General features: G+C 34.5%; 1 protein-coding gene across 7 annotated transcripts in view; it reads right to left on the bottom strand.

The window, feature by feature from the left end:
- The window catches only part of PDLIM5 (PDZ and LIM domain 5), a 215665-nt gene that overhangs the window by 82603 nt on the left and 112502 nt on the right, over positions 1 to 20560 (bottom strand). For 3 of the 7 annotated variants that reach the window (XM_054484253.2, XM_054484251.2, XM_054484248.2), the window contains exons 4-8: positions 13169 to 13211; positions 10538 to 10629; positions 1888 to 1905; positions 1149 to 1321; positions 442 to 478 (exon numbers count right to left, since the gene is read on the bottom strand). In XM_054484253.2, coding sequence (XP_054340228.1) covers positions 442 to 478; positions 1149 to 1321; positions 1888 to 1905; positions 10538 to 10629; positions 13169 to 13211 — 363 coding nt within the window. Of the gene's footprint in view, positions 1 to 441; positions 479 to 1148; positions 1322 to 1887; positions 1906 to 10537; positions 10957 to 13168; positions 13212 to 20560 lie in introns of all 7 variants that reach the window. The other 4 variants (XM_054484244.2, XM_054484250.2, XM_054484247.2 and 1 more) reach the window with 3 other exon arrangements.

Below are 20560 nucleotides of genomic sequence, written 5' to 3'. Positions count from 1 at the left end.
CCTTATAAAAGCTTAATTTCACATAGCTGTTTTATTAAGTGGCAAAAATCTTAAGGGTAGAGCATTTTTAGAAATATAGCAATTAATCCATAGATCCCTCTTGGAAACATACATTTTTATGTTCAAAATAAAGTGACTGCAAGACAACACACGAGCTCATTCACAGACATATGTATTGTTAGCAAAGCACCCCGAAATACACCCTTCTGCCCACTTCTTATTTCAATACTAAGGAAAACAAGCCTTAAAATCCAGACAATATCTACCCTTTAAAATCTGCAAGTTGTACATTTAGTTCACACAAAAGGCACCAAAGTTAAATGCTTAGCTTCTAGCTGCAAAGACGAAATGCCATACCATTACACTTGACAATTTGAAAAACTAAATTGAGACCATTCGTGAAAGGAAAACATTCAATTGTCAAAAAGACAGAGAACTTACTTTGCCTTCTTTGTATTATCGGCTTCAGATTCTTTCACTGAAATATAATAAGCAGTATTCAATATTAGTTTGTTTTAACTTCAAAATCACTTAAGCAATTACCTGCACCAATCAATATCAAATGTTCAACTTCCATGGAGCCACTGAAAAGGATTCCATAGTAGCCTGTTATTGGCTATAAACTATAGTTAGTACAACTACTATTACGTCTATACTTTTCAATGTTACTCTCCTGGGCTGGTGTTTTATTTATTTATTTTTTTATTTATTTATTTTTGAGACAGAGCCCCTCCATCATCCAGGCTGGAGTACAGTGGTGTGATCTCAGCTCACTGCAATCTCTGTCTTCCCGGTTCAAATGATTCTCCTGCCTCAGGCTCTCAAGTAGCTGGGATTACAGGTGCCTGCCAGGATGCCCGGCTAATTTTTGTATTTTTAGTAAAGGTGAGGTTTCACCATGTTGGCTAGTCTGGTCTCGAACTCATGACCTCATGATCTGCCTGCCTCGGCCTCCCAAAGCGCTGGGATTACAGGCATGAGTCACCGCGCCTCGCCTGCGTTCTTATTTATATTACCCATGTTATGCACAGCGTAATTTAAAAGCAAACTGTCTCGGGGTTGTTTTCTGACAACTACCAATCAGTCTCAATGCTACTCTCTGTGGCGAAAAGACATTCATCCATTAGGATACCTAGAAGTTCACTTACAATGTTCAGTCCCAGTGATCTGGGCAAGGATTCGGAAAGAGCGAGACTGAGTTGTTCCAGTCCTTGGACGCCAATCTTCAGTATCCTCAATCAGTCTCTTCTTGCTGGCATCACTGTGAGTGGGTATATGATAAAACTCTGTATAGCGCTCCACAATGTGTTTTCTTGGTGGGCTAGGATTAAGGAGAAAAAAAAAATTAAAAATTGTAAAGTTATATTAAAAGGATAAAATATCATCTACTAAATTACTTATAATTTATATGATTAATCTTCAGTGTTCCTTTTATATAAACAGTTTGCTCTGCAAGTATATTCGGTCTCAATTTTTTAAAAGATCTACCTAAAATAGGCCAGGCACGGTGGCTCACGCCTGTAATCCCAGCACTTTGGGAGGCCAAGGCGGGCGGATCATGAGGTCAGGAGATTGAGACCATCCTGGCTAACACAGTGAAACCCCGTCTCTGCTAAAAATACAAAAAATTAGCTGGGCGTGGTGGCACGTGCCTGTAGTCCCAGCTACTTGGGAGGCTGAGGCAGGAGAATCGCTTGAACCTGGGAGGCAGAGGTTGCAGTGAGCCAAGATCACGCCACTGCACTCCAGCCTGGGCAACAGAGCGAGACTCTGTTTCACAAAAAAACAAAACAAAACAAAACAAAATTTTAAATTATAAGTAAAAAACTGCACTTATAATGTTAATATAAAACAATGCTATTAGAATGTATTCAACAGAAAGATTACCGTTTAGGTGGGATTTTCCTTTTAATTGACAGAGGAAGGCAGCAGAAGAAAGATTTCCAACATGAAGAAAAAGGAAAGGAAAATGATATGAAAAAAAGAAAACAACTAGAAAATGAAAGTCCATAGTAGTCAAAATCAAACTTCTTGAAATTATTTGTATTGTCCATTGTATGCCATACAAAACACAGATGCGGACTATATTCACAATGGCCATTAATATCAATATGCTGCTAGAATGTATTGGCTTTCACGAAATTAAATGATCAAATCTTCGCTAGGCCCAGGAACCAAGTATGGTTTAGTAAAGGCTAAACTAGCAATTCCGAATACAATTTTGAAAAGGGTCCGAACTATTATTTTCTACAGTTTTCTCATTCATATGTACAGGTATTCCTTCTCCTAAAGAAAGCTGTGTGTGGGATCAGCATAGTGAAGAAGAGGTATGGCATTATTAGCAACTACTGAAATATATATTAACAGATCAGAATTTAAAGCTTGGCTCTACGACTCTTTAGAAACTCAGTCTCTTGAATATCACATACAAGGTAGTGTTGTTCTGAGGATGTGTAAACTACAGAGTTCAAGAACTTTGAGTTTGCTAAGAACATTCATTTTTATTTCAAAAGGGCACAAATACAAAGGAATTTGTAATGTATATTTTAACACTGTATGATATATTGAGCATCATGAATAGTCTCCACTTCTCCCCCCTCAAAGCACGGCAAATGCAAATTTTTGGAGGCTATGAGTTTAATTTCAAAAGAGAAAAAGGAATATGAATCTGGACTAGCAGACTACTGGCACAAGATACGAGTACAGAAAGTGTTATAAATGTGGTCAGATGTGAGTGGCAACACCTGCCAGGTTCAACTCACTGTGAGAAAATCATAGTGCTATCCGCAGGCCACACGACTGTCATCATTTTAATAGTTACATAACCAAAACTGTCTCAGCACACTGGAAAAGCTTTTCCCCAGTGAAGAACAGGATAGAATTACAGTTAGTAACACTGGCTTTAAAATCAGATTCAGTGTGTGCTTTATGCAAGTCATTTCTCTAAGCTCAATTTCCTCATCTGAGAAATAAGACTTGCATCTTAAAGGGTTATTTAAGAACAAATAAGATAGATAATGTATGTAAAGTGCTTTCTGCAGTATATAACATGACGTAATGATCATAAGGTATTCTTTTATGATTACTAGAAAATCAACTGTAATACATGTTCTAAGACTATGAATAATCTGCATATACAAAATAACAAATCAGTAACATTTATGCAAAAAATCATAAAAAATACTATAACTTATGGTAATATGGTAATACCATGATTCCACAAGTAAAATATCTAAAAGACCTTCCACTAATATTGAACAAAACCTAGTTCTTTTAAAAATGAACAAAATGTTTTAAAATTAAGAAATAAGCATACATTTCTTCATAAACACACTACCTTTGGCAGCCATAAAACAGACAACTCTTTATCTTATGCAAGTCCTTGAAAAATTTTATATTAAGCTACTAAACTTACTATAGTTTTAAATTTCTCTACAAGTATTGAGTGTAGTTTGCTCTTAAATGATGCCAATTTCAAGTGTAAGACTATTTTATCCTCTATAAAAGGTTTGGTCTCTAAAAACAAAACAATGGTGTCAAGCTAAGATATCATGAATAATAGAATGACGCTACTTAAGTAGCATTTTTAGCTATGACACATTTGTAAAAAGTACACTACCCCTTAGATTCTTTGTGTTGTTTACCACACCTTAAGGTCTTATGTCAAATGATATAAAGTTTCTAAACATTTAGTGCTTTCTGGTTCTGAAACTCCAGAGTGCGATGACCATGACGAAAGAAAAGAAAAATTTCAATAATTTTATTTTAAAAAATGCATTTGGGATATAATGTAAACTTTACTCTCAGGAGCAAGTAATTTATTTCAAAATACAGACATTAAAATAATAATAATAATAAGCTAAAGGAAAGCCCAAACTACAGTTCTAACTCTGGTATACACTGTCCATAATACTCATCTATATCTCAATGAAGGTTAACTTACTAAGTTTTTCATTACAGAAGTGTGGGTGTTCTAAACATACCTCTGATGCATATAAAATTCTCTAGCATAAAAAAAAATGCTTCTTATGCTCCTTAACATTTTTGAAAATTCTTATAATGAGAAAATCCTAACAAAATTTGCTGGTAGTATTAAATTGAAAGCAAGAAGGAAAGTTACAGAGACAATTACAAAGTGAATCATTGGTTAAGTACTTACACAGTGCCAGGGTTACTGAGGGAAGAATAATACACACAAAAAAAAGATGTGATAGAGTAGAGAAGACATTGATGTTCCCCGGAAGATGAACAATAGACAAAGAGGGGAAAAAGAAGAAAAAGAAAAGAAAATGAAATAAAATTCAAAACAATGATTTTCAGTGAAGATGTTACACAAACATCATGCTTCAAAATAATCATGTAAACATAGACAAAAAAAATGAACAAATGTTAGTAAAAATTCTACTACACTGTTATAATCAAGACAACAGTTTTGTTCCCCCATCCCACAAAACACTGAAAACTATTTTATGTATTAATGCTAATTCAAGTATCAAGTGACTGAAAGATCCACTATTTTTTAAATGCACAAGGTTTTATAAAAATCATTTAAACATGAATCCAAATTCTTATTATGTTCTTAACAAAGGACAGAAAGCAATCAGATGTAAAATGTAGAAATAGATCATTTTAGAATCACTTTTAAAATCAGAAGTGAATAAGAGAAAAATCTTTCAGTCTAACATAATAGAAGTATATATTAATAGCAAGTAAAATTTCTCACATGAATTATCCTGAATCATATGTTATAAAAGAATAATATGTCATTTGAAATTTTTCTTGTTTCTTAGTAGTGACTATGATGAAAAATGCAGGAAGCACAGTGGATCATAAATAATGAACTATGACTCAATTTTCTTACTCTCTCCTGTCCCTCATTAATACCACCCTCATTCACAAGCAAGTTCCAGTAACTTCAGAAGTGATTTGTGGGAATTCCGTAGCTCTGTATTATCAATGACATAATTTTTGCCCAGAAGGCGTGTCTGATAAGACATGGTAAAGGAACTAAGTTAGTGACACCTGAAGTGGAAGAACCTCAAGACATAATTCATTCACATAGCCTATTAAGTGCAGAATCATTAACAACACATTCACATTACAGTAGGGATAGAAAAGACTAAAGTATAAACTGTATAGTTTGCCAAAGAACACACTGTAACATTATTCAATTCTGCAATGATGTTTAGTCAGAGTAAGTAACAATTCATTATAAACATAGTAGGAAAAACTGCCTACCAGTTTTAATGCTAAGACTGGTCAGTGTTGCTATATTTCCACATGTCAAAATCAGTTTCATAAACTCAGAGGGCTGAGTTACACTGAGTGAGGGTGAGATGCAGGATTAAGTTGATCTCAATAGTTTGCTTGTATTTACTCTTCTGTAGCCACAATGCACAGCATTCTCTCCTCTGCCTTGTTATTTTAAGTAGCAGGGAAATAGTTTTGCAAAATAACCTCATCCTGAACAGAGCTGAGTTTTACATGTATATTTAAACATTTTAAAGTTTAGGAAAAATGTTTTATATTAATATGAAGTCAAGTGGGGGCAAATGTTCAATGGTGTGGTGGAGGGGCAGCAAGTGGAGGGTTGACTGATTTCAACCTAAAGGTGACAATTTGAGTATGACAAATAAATATTTTTACATATTTTAGAAAATGTGCCCAAATGGAATAGTCCATCATACAGGGCAGTGGCAAATGTGCTAACATGATAGCCAGGTGATCTGGTTTCTCATACTGGCTGTGCTGCCCACTTTCCCCCATGCCCTGGGCAAACTGCAATCTACAGAAGCCTCATTTTCCTCAACAGTGAAATCAATGACAATTTCTCTATCTTTCAGACTTCCTCTAAGGTTATGTTTAGCATATTTGAAGGCACTTTGAAAACCACACAAATACAGGTTTATTGTTGGAATAGATTCCCCAACTGCTCAAAATAAAAAGGGAATATCTAACCTAATTGTAATATATGCACATCAATTGATTCATATAGCTTCAATTCAATTCTATAATCATTAAGAATAAATACTAATTCAAAGCCACAGAAATAAGCCCAAGTCACAAGCAGATGATATAGGGAAAGGCACACCAAAATTTGGCTTCAAAAGACCTAGGCTCAAATCTTAGCTCTATTACTCATAAGATATGTGACTTGAGAAAGATATGTAATCTCTTGGCATCAGAGTTTAAAGACTCAAATCACATAACACATTTAGAAACACCTAGAACAATGCATAGCAATACCTAACAGATTAATGAATCTTAATCTTGAATTAAAAAAAAATTCTATCTAACCTAAATGTTGATTTTTCCAAACACCATTCTCCCCCTTTACAAGTCTAACATTTTTACACTGGAATCTAGTAACTAGCCTAAGTCTCCATCCAGAAAAATTTAACTTTAAATGGACAAAAAATAAAACAGGGTTTGGGGATGTTTACACTGGTATGCAATATTCCTATATATATAAAACATAAAACTGTTCAATTAGGGAGACCACAGCTACATTGGAATGAAGTTGCTCTGATAATTCAGTAGTTAATTCTCTTGGATGTGTCCCAAGATAGATACTTCGAATTTCCAATTCTACTTTATCGTGTGATGCTAAAAAACTTTTAGTACACGTTCAGAATAACTATAAGTTAATTAATAAAATTATTTTAAGTTCTTATCTGATGTGATTTTTACCTGTTTTTAAAGCTAGTAATCATGAGCCAGTGTAGTGTCAATACCAATGGAACACAAAAGTGAGGTCTGAAAGTTATACCACAGTGATTCCCAACATCTACACCAATGGTGACATTTAATCAGTTGGTATTTATCTCTCTTAACAAATTTCAAAGATGTGTGGACTTTCTATTATCCACTGACACACAACTGTACATATAGAGGTCTGAACCTGCCAGCAACATTGAATTAAAACTCTCTAGAAAAATCATAAAGGTTCTTAAGAGAATTTACCATAAGCTTTTGACACTGATTTGGACATCAACTCAGTTTTACATGTTATTCACTAGTGGTATAAATGTTTATGCTTTCTCTTCTATCTTTGTGTTCTACCAGTCTTGACTGATATAAATTACATTTTCCCAAGCACTGCTTCTTTTAAACCAATACATAGCAAAACCCACATACATTTTATGACTTACGTTAAACACTACTATTTATTACTATAAAGCAATTCACCACAACATAGCAATGCAAACCAAGCTTACTGAAAATACTAAATGTGGTTATTCTAAATTACAGCTCTTTTGCAAAATTTAACTTAATTTTGCAAAAATCAGGCATTCATGCTGTTTACTCATATATAAATCACCATATTTCCTCTCCAGTAATGTGGATACTAACTTTGTCACTTGTGTTTTCTGCAAAGAGAAAAGTATTTTAAAATATTACTACCACATCATTTTTTTTTAATCTTCCAAGGCCAGGTTCTTCAAAATACCACACAGGAGCTGTTAGAAGAAATTTCAGTCCAACAAAATTAAAATTATTATAAGATACTAAAAGACTTACCTCTTGAAAGCAGTGGCACATTATAATGCAAGGATATATGGAAAGGGAAAAGGTAAATCACTTAAACTACTTGATGCAAAACAGCAATCCTTCCAGTTTGAAATATAAAGTCCCATTTTGCTCTTAGTAGAGTAAGGAGAGCAGTAAAGAAAACAGCCAGCTATGACCAATAATTTGTACATACAGAAGAAAGATTTAAAGTTTCTTAACATGCCTTAATCCTTACTCATAAGAAGGAACAGGAATGCTTACATACTATTAATTTAAAATATTCTAAAAATATCAACGTTATGTACAGATTTCATGCTATTAGGATGAACAGCTAATTATTTCTTAGTAATGATGCTTCATTAATAAGCATCTGTTTATATCTATCAATGCTATATAAATTTGTGTGGAATAGCTATCAAACTAGCTTAAAAACTAAAAACTAATAGTCCTCCTGGTGCTTTGAGGAAAAAGACAACCTAAGCATTTAACTTTACATCCTTCTGAACTCTTAAATTTTTGGTCATTGGTATGTATTATTTTTTAAATTAAAAAATAACTAATATAAATATAAAGTAACAACTCTCAACTTTAAAAGAGTTTTGTTGTAGGTATTTTGCAACATTATAAAAATCTGGGAAATATAATAGTAACAAGTTTGACACCGATTCCAGAAAAAGTTTGACAACTTATGCAAAAAATGCATCCATTAATAGCACAAGACACCTACTCTTCAAAATGACACATCACTGACTAGTAAAGTGTGTAATTTATTTTTATTTCTACAATCTAAATATTGTGAACGAAAGGGTGCTACCAATGTGTCTCAGAGTTTCACAGACAACACACTTTATTTTCAGAGTAATCAAGTTTTTATTGTCCTAACATCTAGACATTTGAAATCAAGCCATTTTTAAATACACCCAGTTTGCAAATGCAAAGCAGTAACTTGCCTGAAAATGATGCCAAATATGTAGTAATCTCTTTTCTCCTGAATTTTGCACAGTGCTGGACAGCAGGCATGTGCTTCATAAACACTGCCAATTGATTAAGAAGCCACCATAAAGGCTCTATAATACTGCCTAGTTTCAGTTTAAAAATAATAAGCTTTAAATCATTTCAAGTTTTAACACCAAAGCTGTGCTTATAAAACACAAAACTTAAGCTTGGTATTTTCAGATGTTTTAAATGCAGTACTTTTCCATAACCTGTTTGCTTTTACCTCTACAACTTTCCATTAAGAAGAGTTTTTTATGAGATTTCAAGAAGCGCTAGTAGAAAACATTTTAGTTAAGAAACTTCCTTCAATGGATGTTTTTCTACTGAACTTGGAATTTAATAAACATAGTAAACTGTTTTAGTCTTCTGTGTGGCTTGCATTTGACAGACAGCATCTTTCTTTGCAGGATATCTACTCTGATTACTCGAAAATCTATTGTCTTAAAATAAACATACTAAAAAAAAAAAAAAAAAAAAGACTACTGAACACTCCATACTGTTTCTCTTCCTCACATGAAAGAAAAAGTAACATTCTTTTTTGAAGGATATTAGTTTTCCTCCATATATATACATATATATATATATATCTCAGAACTTTAGAAAGCCACCCACAACCTCAAGACCATATGTACAGCCCAGGAGCTGTTCTTCTAGAGCTCCTGCTCTCCCTGTCTCAGCAGCAGCCTGGAGTTTTGCCACCTTCTCTTTCAAAGCCCCAAAGTTGCCATGGCAGCAGTGCTACAGAAAGCACAGCCTCTTCATTACAGGAATTAACATTCGGAAGGGATTATCTCAGAGAATGGACCTATCCACACAAGTATTTTAATTATATTTTCCCGGGAACTGGCATTGGTAAAAATCATCAGGCCTGTAGACTATTTCCCTTTGTCTGTCTTCCTTTTATGGTACACGTTTGTCACAATAAATCTGATCAAAATGATTTTACATAAATGACTGCCTTAAAGTATCATCCCTGAATTCCAAAAGGAATAGAGTGACCATCATTATTCTCTCTCTTTTCTTTAGTTTTTTCTTTGCAAGTAGGATTATATTATAGAAAAGAATTATTTTTAAAAAAGATACTGTACGTAACCTCTCATGGCCAACTTAAATCCTTGCTCCTCAACATAAATTCCTGACTATCTGATAACATTATATTTGAACTGAAAGTGTTAAAAAAAAAAAAAACAAATAATTGAAGGTTGCTGAAAAATAGATGTGTGATCTTATAACTATGTGTAGTTCAAATAAGTTAATAACTTCAACCAATTTTTTTTATAAAAACATACCCCCCAAAAGGGAAAAACGATAAGAAACACATTTTCAAAATGTTCTGCTAACATTGTATGTTTAGTGTCCAATGGCTTAAATTTACTCATTTTAGAAAACCTTTACAAGGAAAGTATTTTATAATTTGCTTCTAATGCTTTCTAAGTATGCCTTGTTGTTTCATTACTGTCTGCTTTTAAAGAATAAATTCTAACTTAAACTTATCTGAAAACAATGTTGTTAACTCTCTGCTCTAAGCTAATGCTTCACATATAGACATGAGTCAAAAGTGGACTGGTTTTCCTAAGATTACCTCCTAGAAAAAAAAACACTTACAGATTCATGATTTCCCCTCTCCTTACGATGAGCTGTGTAAGGTGACAGCAACCGTAACCACTGTTTGAACTTTTGGTGGCCTATTTAAAAGGATGAAAAAATTGAGGAAGAAAGATTCAAGATTTGCCTTGCATTACAAGTGCCAGCTGCTCAATGCTGTGTTGGGACTTGCAAAAAATGAGTTACAGAAATGTTACATGGTTCAGAACATGTCAAAATGCACAAGTAGCTTTTGAATAAGTGATAATTGCTTTGTAGAAAGTACCCTATGTATATAAAGGCCATATGTTAATAAGGCAAATAATACTTCATCTCCCTTCCTTCAAAGAAAGTTGGTTTTGGGGGAGGGGAATGTAGATTATTTCCTGGAAATTACCTGAAAGAAGAGTTTTAGTAAGAGCAGAAAGCACCCTTAGCCACCTACCCATTTTGCTGTTTACTGTCACCCTGGGATCCTCTTCTCTGTCCCTCTGCTAGCTCCTGAGAAGTCTCGGAACACACGCTGGTGACTGTGGGCTGCCGTGGGACATTAACTGCAGTTTTACCAGCGCTCAGTGCAGATGGAGACTGGTCAGCACTAAGATTGGCATTAGCATGCAGTCCAGATGCAGCGAACTGGGGAGGAGTGACGGCAGCCACGGGTGAAGGGGAAGCACGTGATGAAGTGGTCGCATGGGCTGGGGTGAAGGCAGACGATGGTGATGGGATGGATGTGACTTTTGGTGAAGACACAGAACCAAAAGGCCGTGGAGCCTTATTGTAGGCCATGTTGTTTGTGGAAGTGACTTTGGACACAGCAGGAGATGTAATGGGCACAGGTTTAACTACTTCTTTAGGTTCTCCCTACGTAAAACAAAAATAAACATACACAAAACCACACCAAACACATGCAAAGTGTATTGCACTGAAAAGAACACAGAGCTGATTTTTTAAAAGACAAACACAATCAGGTTAGCAGCTCAAACATCATGTTTCCAGATAAAAACAATGGGCTGATAAAGCATAACATGCACGCTAACTAGTCCCAATATGCATAACACAGATGCACACACTAGGTATAATTTTTAAAAATAAAAATGAAAGTAGTTTCAAAATATTTTGGAAATACAGCAGGAAAACTATCAGAAAGCCTAAAGCCCCTCATCAGTGTCAACCTAGGCATATTCCAAAGGAAAAATGTTTAAATACCCTACAATAAACAAAACATTGCTAACTGAGGTGTTTTTTATGTTAAAATATCCAAAGCCCATCTTTCCATCTTTCAAAGCCCATAGTCCCATTTCTCTCCAGAGTGGAGTCATTTGTTTCACCCAGAAGGAGCAGCACATTTCTAACTCTTTAAGTTGAAAAAAAAAACACACAGGGAATAAGATCATTTTCACCTAACTCAGGAATGTGCAAACTCTAATTAATAATCTTAAAGAATTTGAAAAAAAAAAAACTTTAAAAAGCAAGCAAATAAAACAAAATCCTTTCTTTCCTGTAATCCACCTCCATTTCTCTCTCTGAATGTTTTAAGATACGATTCAGAGATAGAATAAAATTCTTTTCCTTTTCCAAAATAAATATTTAATAGTTACATGAAGAAAAAAAAAATCTTCGATATTTCCCCATCGTCAGCAGCCAAAGAAAAAACAACTAGTAAGAAAGGTCAATTCCTCCTAAAATTACCAGAATTTTTATTTGCCAATCCTTATTCCAAAGCATATTTAAAGTTAAACAAAATCAGACTAAGCTTCTACAACATTCAAGAATAAATCCCAGGAGGGGGGACAGCTCAGAGGTAGAGCATTAGACTTCAGATCAAGAATAAATCCCTATTCCACCCTACCATATCAAAAGAAAAAATCAAATTTTTGAAAAATCATACAATGGTGGTTCTACTGTTTAATTTTAAGAAAAAAGGTAATCTCAATTCATCTTTTTCTGTTTTTTTTTTTTTTTTTTTTTGAGACAGGAGTCTTGCTCTGTCACTGAGGCTGGAGTGCAGTGGTGTGATCTCAGCTCACTGTAACCTCCACTTCCTGGGTTCAAGTGATTCTTGAACCTCAGCCTCCTGGCTAGCTGGGACTACAGGTGCGCGACACCATGCCCAGCTAATTTTTGTATTTTCAATAGAGATGGAATATCACCATGTTGGCCAGGCTGGTCTCGAAGTCCTGACCTCAGGTGATCTGCCTGCCTCGGCCTCCCAAAGAGATGGGATTACAGGCGTGAGCCACCGCGCGCAGCCTCAATTCATCTTATAGGAAGAAGAAAACTAATTGAGAAAAATAAGTAGCTTAGTGCCCACATGAATCAATACAGGTTGAGTATCCCTTATTTAGACAGCTTGGGACCAGAAGCATTCAGAATTCAGATATTCTCAGATTTTTGAATCTTTGTAGAATGCAGGAGCATCCCTAATCCAAGAATCCAAAATCTGAAATGCTCCGATGGTCATGTGAGCATGTCAGTGTTCAGAAAGTTTGGGATTTTGGAGCATTTTGGATTTTCTAATTAGGGATGCTCAATCTGTATAATGAGTAGTTCAATAAATGGGCACAGATAAAATTAGGGAGAAAGCCCCCGAAAGCATAAAACAGATATATATGAATAATGGTTTGAAATTATTTTGAAGACATATATGCAAGAAAAGGGATACTTGCCAATAACCTAAGAATACTCTGAAATGTAATTAAGCACTTATTAATAAAATGTTATTAAAGACTTATTGTGATATTAATTTTCAGTAACCACTTATTTATTCTCTTTAGAAAATATAAGAATTTGGATAAAGATGGGCACATCAAAAGTGAATAGAAATGTAAGAAATCTGACATAAGTTATTGTAGCATATGGCTTTGGAAATAATGTTTTATAACATGTATAATTACAAACGGTATGTGCTGATCTCCATTTTCCTACTCATCTCTGAAGGGAAAGAACTACAAGGAAAATTGTACTAAGACTATAAATTAAATGAATGTCAGTATGGTCTGAGACAGAAATGAGAATTACAGTAGCTCAGCAAAGACAATCAAATGATACTCTGGGTGCTAGCTTGAAAACACACCTTTTGAACAGGAACCGGCTCAGGCTTGGGTGTAGCAGATGCTCTGAGGAAAAAAAGAAAGAAAAAGAAAAAAAAATAATGAATTTTTATAAACTTGTAGACTTCTTAATGGAATTTTTACTATTATAAGTCTTAATATACTGAATCATTGGAATTTATAGTTTCATAATTCATAGTTTTTACTATTCACAATCTTCTAATTCATTCATGTAAGTCAAATGCTGCAAGATTCAACATTTTACACACTAGGTATTCAACAGCAGTCTCTGGTTCTCTACAAATTCAACTGAGGAATGACAAACATCAATCCTGTTTGTGAGTGCACCCATGTTTAATCGTTAAAGCTACCCCCCACCTAAAAGGGTAAAGTATAATAAATATGACCTTCTGATCTTTGAGTGGCTCCTCAACCATCTAATCTGACTCCAATCTCCAACAGTATCTGTCTTTTCTCCTAACATCCATGAACAACATCCACGGGATATTGGGTCTCTGTGAAGATGCTGAATACATTCTAGTTGAATTGGGTCAATGAACGAATATTTATTCTGTATTCCTATTCTTAAGGGTCTATGCAAGTTAATACATTTAATTTGCTAAAAGTAAACTGTAGGTCCTTCTGCTAGACTATAATTTCAGTGAAGGCAATGACCATGTCCCATCTGTGCCTGTATCAGCACAGTGTCTGGAATGTAACAGGTCATCAATAATAAGTGTGGAAAAGAGAGAGTGAAGAAAAAGACAAAATCCATGTATATAACTTGACTATTTCCAAATTCAAATTAATTTTTATTTTAAATATATGCTTTTTGTACTATGTTATTATTGTGCCTTTGGTTAGCATGGGCTCAACAGTAACAATAATTGGTTTGGAGCAATTATCTCATATAATCTTAACCATACCCAAGTAAAAGCTGTGGTTATCCTAATTTTTCAGAGAAGAAACTTCAAAAGAAGTGTAGGAAATTGCTTAAGATGGAGCTGAGGCCCACCATTGTTAAATATAACAATATACTGGTTGTATTCATGGACAGGAACTAAATGACTGGGAAAGCCTCTAATGTTTTAAAGCCTATTTACTTAGTGTTAAGGTATACGTTATGTTTAATATGCCAGTAGCAATTTGATTCCACTCATATCACACTAGCTGGAGGATAACACATCAAGCACAGAATTCAAGAAATGTAAGCATAGCAGGTAAATACTAAGTGATGATCATTTTAAGCTATAAACCATGAACTTGTTTTACTTTAAAGACAACAGATCACAAACAGAAGACACTAGCACAGGATATTCGGTCTCTATGAGTATAATCTAATAATGAACTCTGATCAACATTTTTAGCAGCAACTGAATTTTCTAAAAACAGTTAATTTGGTTAGCTATGGCAAGCACTGAGAATTGGCTAACCTAATGAGAGGTAGCAATGGATGTTAATATTCAGTTACTGCAATACAGATTACACTCTGTGCAGTTGCACAACCTTCTATGTATACTATTTAATAGACAACTTTTCTTTTAGCTTGTAGGGTTATTATAATGAGCAAAGGAAACAAGTTCAAGTAAAGAACAGTGGATTCCAGTGAATAAGGAAACCTATTTCTCAAACTTAGAATTGTTGTAATTGTCTTCCTTTTCTTTAGACAAATATTGAGCATCTTTTACTTTAACAATGTCATAGATTACATAAAAACAATAATTTTTAAAGGATGTTTAAAAAATTGAGGTATAATTACGAAAAAAATTCTTCCTACATTTTCTCTTCAAATCCTGGCAAATATACAATGGGATAACAGATCCCCTTTGAACTACAGTGATCATCACAAGTCACTTCTGTGTAGTGTGAGTTTCAAACCAGCAGAGAGAGATCTTGGCAATGGCTTTCTGCTGTGGGCTCAACAATTTTCTTATTGTTCACTCTCCTTGGTGTGAAGCCACTGTTCAGGAGTAAGCCATGACGGTGATATACCAGTGCCTCAGCCCAGTAGTATCCTCAGTTCATGAAATTCAAAGAACGAAGCCATCAATGTGGCTAGAACAATCTATGTGAAGCTGATTGACTTTTGTAAAAGTAGTATCCAAAATAAAAATCCCTGATGCATTATAACCAGTTTCAGAATCTCTACCTGAACAGTTGAAAGTTTTAAGTGATAACTGACTATATTAAAAACTAAAATTGTGATGTACCAGTTAGAATAATGTATAGGAAAAATTATGCCATAAATAAACAGCAGTCTTATCAAGAATTAGATGCAAATGAATCAAGCTAAACTGCATCTTTTGAATACCCAATGCAGTGTTACACTTAAGGTATATTTTTAACTAATTAATGTAGTTTCCTAAAACTGCTTTATAAAATAACTTGTTTTTTAGTTAATAAGGTTCTGAATGTTCACACTAGTGTTTAAGAATGAGGAACTAGACAATAGAACTAGAATGATAAAGATTATGCACATTGCTCATTATGTCTTGCTGACTCCCTCAAGCATCTAACATACTTAACTCGTAAACAATCATACAGAAAAAAAGGAGTGTTTGGTTCATCTTCTATGAGATGAGCTCTTGTCTAAGTTTCCCACAGCATGGCCATCTTTGGATCCACTGACCTTGGGACCCATAAACACTAGGGTACATCATTAATCACTTTAATTGCAAAGCTGTCAATCTGTAATAACAAAGCAACCCTAGAAGGAAAAAAGTGAGCACTCAAGAGTGCAGAAGGATGTCTTTCTAAACAGTTTCCTCACACTTTATTGCATATTCAGCTAGTCTACTGTCCCAAATACTCAAACCTTAAACATTTAAATCACTATGGCAATGTATTAGGTTTTTCTAAATGGTTTGAGATTATGTAAAGATTCTATTTTCTATAAACAAAAGTACAAAATAGTTATATATCAGCATATTATAACAGTTTGTGGCTTATAAAATACTGTACTCTTCACATACACATGCACTCAGTCACACACTCACTCCTTTTCTCCCTCTTTGCATCTTCTCTATCTTACTATATAGGAACTTTTTTTCCTACAGAGAGAAAGAAATAACCCAAAGCTGGTCAGGCTTTTTGAAGAGTAAAAGAAAGAAGGAAAAAAGACAAAAGCAGCAGAATTGCTTTAGCCCGTGTGAGTACCAGTGGCCCTCTGTGCCTGTGCTTGATTTTAAATTTATGAGTGTGGCTCTGATATATATCCAGAACAGGCAGTTACCATTTGATAATTATAATACTTCTCTAAGCATATCTAATTATAACATATCTAATTATAATACTTCTCTAAGAATTATAATTATAATAATTCTGTAAGTAGGGTGAGTGCTTTTGTTGCAATAATCCTTTTCAGGTGGCCATGAAAGTTTATTAGGGTTTGAGAAGAAATTTTCATCAACCAGATAAGTCAAGCCAGAGAACCAATGGATGGAAGAAAGGAAGAAAATAAGAGGGTATTAGGGCAGAGTGTGAGTGATATCACCCCAATTTGTTATTTTAAAGTTCAAATGATTAATACTTAAATACCTGAAAATCACTAAGAAAGAAAGCATTTTGTCAAGTAGCAAGCAATTCAAGCAAATTTAAATTTAAGTAGCATAAGCGGAAACAAAGACTAACAGCTACCTTAAATTTATTCTACTTGCCAGGCACTCAACCACATATCCATATAACTATATTTTTCATTTATAATAATCTCATGATTTAGGTGTCATTCTCTGATTTTACAGATGAGAAACTCAAATGCAAAGGGGAAAATTGGACAGGCGCGCTGGCTTGTGCCTGTAATCAATCCAGCACTTTGGGAGGCTGAGGTGGGTGGATCACCTGAGATCAGGAGTTTGAGACCAGCCTGGCCAACATGGTGAAACCCCATCTCTGCTAAACATACAAAAATTAGCTGGACGTGGTAGCGTGTGCCTGTAGTCTCAGATACTTAGGAGGCTGAGGCAGGAGAACTGCTTGAATCTGGGAGGCAGAGGCTGCAGTGAGCCGAGATTGTGCCACTGCACTCCAGCAAGACTCTGTCTAAACAAACAAACAAACAAAGGGGTAAAATGACTTTATCAAGTCATTCACCCAGTTTGGAGTGGGAGACTAGTTATCATCCCAAATGTTCTCCAAAGACTTTGCTCTTCAGCACAAATTGTTTGAATTTCTAAAATCAGTGTCAACCCAAGCAAAATGGCTTTCCAGTATCACCCTCTCTTCTAACTCCTCACCGTAGAGGGGGCCATTTTGTGGGAAGGGCACTTATTCCATATGGGTACAGGTCATCTCTAAAGGTAACCACAGTCCAAAATTATATAGAATCGTGTCATGGAAGAATAAGAATCAACAAAGATGTCATTTCACTCAATGTGCCAAAAAAAAGAAGTCTAAAACAAAAATTACTGTGGGCACACCCCAAATTGACTTCATCATCTGGCGATATTCCATGTAAATTCATTTGGTCAAAGCCTCAATCTTCTAAAGTATTCCAACAAAGATACAACACTTAACTTGTTATCTCCTTAGGTACCTTTATTTTAAAATATTAGTATATGACATATTTTTAAGAATAAGTGTTTTATATACCCTATAATTTATTTGCATACATCTTTCTTAAAACTGTTTTCAAATTATGTGCAAAATTTCACAATATTCTATTTGATTTCAGAGGGAGAAAACTTATTGTTGTAATTCTACATTTATTTCCATAGTAACAGTTTTATGAGGGAAAAAAAATTATTTGCCAATTGTGCCTCATGACCACACTCAAAAATAACTTCAGAATCTTTTAAAGAAAAAAATCCATTTTTCTAAATAGTATTTATAAAATTTTTATATCAGAAAGAATGAAGAGATTGCATAATTTTAGATGTATTCAAGAATAAAAGAAATTTCAAATTTAAGAGTAATTCATTATTACTATGGAAAAAATTTCATTACAGTGAAAATATCATTTCAATAAAGGGTTTCTATAAACAATCTATTTTATATGTCCCACTGTTAAGAAATGGCAAATTTTATTATACAGGGCCAGACAGTAAATATTTTAGTCTTTGTGTGTCAAATGATCTCAACTATTCAGCTCTGCCACTGTAGAAAGACACAGACAAAACCTAAATAAGTGACCATGGTTGTGTTCCAACAAAACTTTAGTAAAAACAAGCGGTGGGCAGGATTTGGCCTGTAAGCCATCATTTGACAGCCTCTAGTTTAGATCATGTTAAGGTTTTTATTATACCAAACTTTCTAGTAAGTAATTCTACATGACCATGCCTCTTTTGGTCTCTAAACCTCGTAATCATTCTGCACAATGCAAAGCCCTAATTATAATATGTTCAGATACTGATATAAGAAATGAAAGTGAAACATATTATTCCTTCTGTGGTTGCAGGACACTACCTTTAAATTCTTCTTATCTCCTCTACCCAAAACTTTTACACTGTTTACAACTGTTTAGGTGATCCATCTGAACTTCCATACCACCCATTCAAATGAAATTCATACCACACTACACTGATATTGAAGTTTGGTGAAGGGTCAGATTTAATATTATTGGACTAGAATAACATTTTAAGCACTATTTGTAACTCTGCTAGTCAGCACTTCAGTTCATTTGCTAATAAATGATAAAGAGTGCTAAAAACCTCTTTCATCCCTGCTTCTACATACTATAAATGGAGCTACTAGTAATTATTTTTTTAAAAAATCCTAAAAGAACAAGTGAAAAGCATGCACCCTGCATTTTTATGCAAGGGAAGAGACTGACAAGTATAATTCCCTTCTTTCCCATTATTTTCTACCAAAACTGTATATTTTTTAACAGTCACAAACTATACTATCTTTAGGAATAAAAAAAAATCAATCTGTACTAGAATTGCATTCTCTGAAAACTTACTAAGGTCCAATGGTAAGTAATTACTTTTACTTGATAGATTTTCTCTTCCAACTTCAATCAGGTAGATAAAAAATATAGTTTTATCAACATAGTACTTCATTACTAATATAAAAGTAATAAAACTTGAAAAGCAAATAATCTGCCTGTGAAAAATTAAGAGTCTACATTTTATTGGCTCTTTTGTGACACTACTAAAATGCCCTTAAAACAAATATAGTTGGGAGGCCAAGGCGGGCGGATCACGAGGTCAGGAGATCGAGACCATCCTGGCTAACATGGTGAAACCCCGTCTCTACTAAAAATACAAAAAATTAGCCGGGCATGGTGGCGGGCGCCTGTAGTCCCAGCTACTCGGGAGGCTGAGGCAGGAGAACGGCGTGAACCGGAAGGCAGAGCTTGCAGTGAGCCGAGGTCGTGCCACTGCACTCCAGCCTGGGCGACAGAGCGAGACTCTGTCTCATAAAACAAACAAACAAACAAACAAACAAAAAAACCCACCAAATATAGTTAAGATTCATATTAGGAGAATAAGCATCAATAACAGAACCATATTCAAAATTCTTTTTCACAGGCTTTAAACAATGTATATAAAATTAACTGCTTCAGGAAAACTTTGATAAAGGTCAGATGCTGAATGAGGGTCATATACAGGATAATAGTAGCATAAGCAAGCACAATTCATAACCTGAAGTTTGACTATTTATTTTTTTCTTCCTTTCAAGAAAAGCTTAGAGCCCTAAAGAGACAGAGTTCCCGCCTTTCATATTCAGGCCTTCTCTTACGAAGCTCTTTGTTGATACAGGAATTCTTTGAGGAATAGAACAAATAGCTGAATAAAGGTTGCATTAGGCACCATATAGTTTCTTTGTTGACATGAGGGTCATAATACCTCCCTTGCAGAACTGTTTTGAGGATGGAATGAGGTAATGTAACATATCTGGTGGAGTGCTTGACACAAAGTAAGCAGTGATAGGTGGCACCTTCCCCGTAAGCAGATGACCTGAACTCTGGAGTTCTGGAAATTACTCTATTTCTGATTATATACTATTAGAATCAAATTACTAACAGGATCAATTTCAAGGAAAACAATAACAACAAAAAAACCTAGAGATAAGCAAGAAAATATCACTTAATGGGTACCTACCAAATGCCAATAATTTCACTTGACCCATCATATAAATTATCTCATTTATTCTTCCTGACAAAGGAGTATGTTCTCATTTTAAATATAGGAAACAGAAGCTCAAATAGGCTAACTTGACCAAAACTTAAATTTGAAAGTGGCAGAAGCCGAATTAGAACCCAAGTCGTCCAGAAGCCTATATGCAGCCCTAACATTCTACTTTCTGGCTGCCTTCTGGAATAACATCAAAGAGAAAGTTATAAAATAACTTTGGTAAAGAATTTCAGAGAGTAATGGCTCCAAACAATGAATAACTACTTTCTATTAACAAACAGCTATTCATTTTCAATGACACGTTTACAGAATGTCATTTTTGGTTTAATTCAAGTAAACACA

The sequence above is a fragment of the Pongo pygmaeus genome, chromosome 3 (genome assembly GCF_028885625.2).
Source record: "Pongo pygmaeus isolate AG05252 chromosome 3, NHGRI_mPonPyg2-v2.0_pri, whole genome shotgun sequence".
NCBI lineage: Eukaryota > Metazoa > Chordata > Mammalia > Primates > Hominidae > Pongo > Pongo pygmaeus.
Note: the sequence above shows the minus strand (reverse complement) of the source record. Positions and strands in the feature narration are given on the sequence as shown.